General features: G+C 32.9%; 1 protein-coding gene across 1 annotated transcript in view; it reads right to left on the reverse strand.

Moving 5' to 3' along the window:
* Window positions 1–1,234, reverse strand: part of alpk1 (alpha-kinase 1) — a 23,792-nt gene extending 22,558 nt beyond the window's left edge. The window contains exons 1-2 of the mRNA XM_014023631.1: window positions 1,175–1,234; window positions 501–711 (exon numbers count right to left, since the gene is read on the reverse strand). Of these exons, the coding sequence (XP_013879085.1) occupies window positions 501–603 (103 nt within the window). The 5' untranslated portion in view covers window positions 604–711; window positions 1,175–1,234. The remainder of the gene's footprint in view (window positions 1–500; window positions 712–1,174) is intronic.
* Window positions 1,235–1,496: the final 262 nt, after the last annotated feature.

Raw genomic sequence — 1,496 nt, forward strand, 5'->3', positions numbered from 1 at the left:
GTATCTAAACCATGCTAAAAGTGAAATCAGAAAACGTAAACTAAAATGAATAAAATTTTATCTAAAATATGTGAAAGCAAAGTGTTCGCTAAAAGAACAAGAAGAAKAATAGCTTAAAAGAATAATAAGACAAAAAGCAAGAAGTATTTTTTAAAGAGAACAATGTTTGAAACGGTGTGAAGAGGTTGGAGGGTCTCATACTGATTAATGTATTTGGGGTAAATTTTCAATTTAAATAAAGAAAAAAACCAAAGGACGATCGTGCTGATTGAGTTAAATGTTTGGTTGTAAGAATTGTTAAAATAGAACAAGTAGTAGAAGTAGTTTGCAAAAAAAAAAAAGAAAGAAAAAGAAAAAAAACTCATGAAACTAAAAAGAGGAAAGCCTAATATGGTTAAATGAAAACAGAAAATATGTTCACATTCAAACCAACTCTGTCTTTCAAGTCATCTGTGATCCCTACATCTAAAGAGAGCGAACAGCGCCATCTGGTGTCTGACCTCTGCAACAACAGTAGTTCAGTTTCAGTTCTGCAGACACATCAGGGGACTGACGAGCTGCTGCTGCCCTGAGGCAATCCTCCAGAAAACTGCCCACCTCCATCCTGCGACACTCATCCAATCAGGACTAAATGGATTTCCCCTTCTTCCCTCTTCTCACTTGTCTTACGTTTTTGCAAGAGTGGAAATCCAATAAAATGGCCACGTATAGCTGTTGAGAAAGGATTGCATCATTAAGTTAGCACTTTGTTTTCTATGCACCAAAATCAAGTTAAGAAGGGGATTAAAAAAAACTGGCATTTTAATACTCTGGTAAAACTGCTTCAATCAGAACCTAATTGGTTTTATAATGAAACAGAGTCACAATAAAAGCCTGTGGAAAAAAGTGTTTTCTAATATTGACTGGATAAAAAAAAGTTTTATCATACAACAGTTTAGATACTTTGGATTTCCTTGTTGTCAGGTAGTACAAAATAGCAACAATATTGAATTACAAAGTATAAAGCTCTTTGATCAGATACAATCAAACTAATTCACAGGTTATGGCAGCAGAGTCTTTATAAATAATTACTAATGCCCAATAAGAACACGTTTATATTTAGAAAAATCAAATGATTTTACTTAAAAAAATAAAATAAACAGCTTATACAAGATTGTCTCAAGACAAAACTCACCTTTTCTGTCTCAAGAGTTTCGGTTTTCTTTGTGTTTCCGGGTAGGGCGGGGCCAAAAAATGCTGCTTTTAACGTAGTAGGAAATTTCATAATTACAACTTGGTCTGGATATTTAGCTAAAATCTGGTCTGAGTAAACATMATCGTCAACAACAACAACTGTTATAAACCTGTTTAAACGTACTATTTTATTTACAGAAGTTTTAAAGGAAACAAATAACTTTATATTTGCGTGTATCTGCACGCTTTACATGTCGGTACAAACTCTGCAACAAGAAGTAAAATTGATTTGATTGTGTTTGTTTAAAAACCAATTTATATTT

Source organism: Austrofundulus limnaeus, unplaced genomic scaffold, assembly GCF_001266775.1.
Source record: "Austrofundulus limnaeus strain Quisiro unplaced genomic scaffold, Austrofundulus_limnaeus-1.0 Scaffold382, whole genome shotgun sequence".
NCBI lineage: Eukaryota > Metazoa > Chordata > Actinopteri > Cyprinodontiformes > Rivulidae > Austrofundulus > Austrofundulus limnaeus.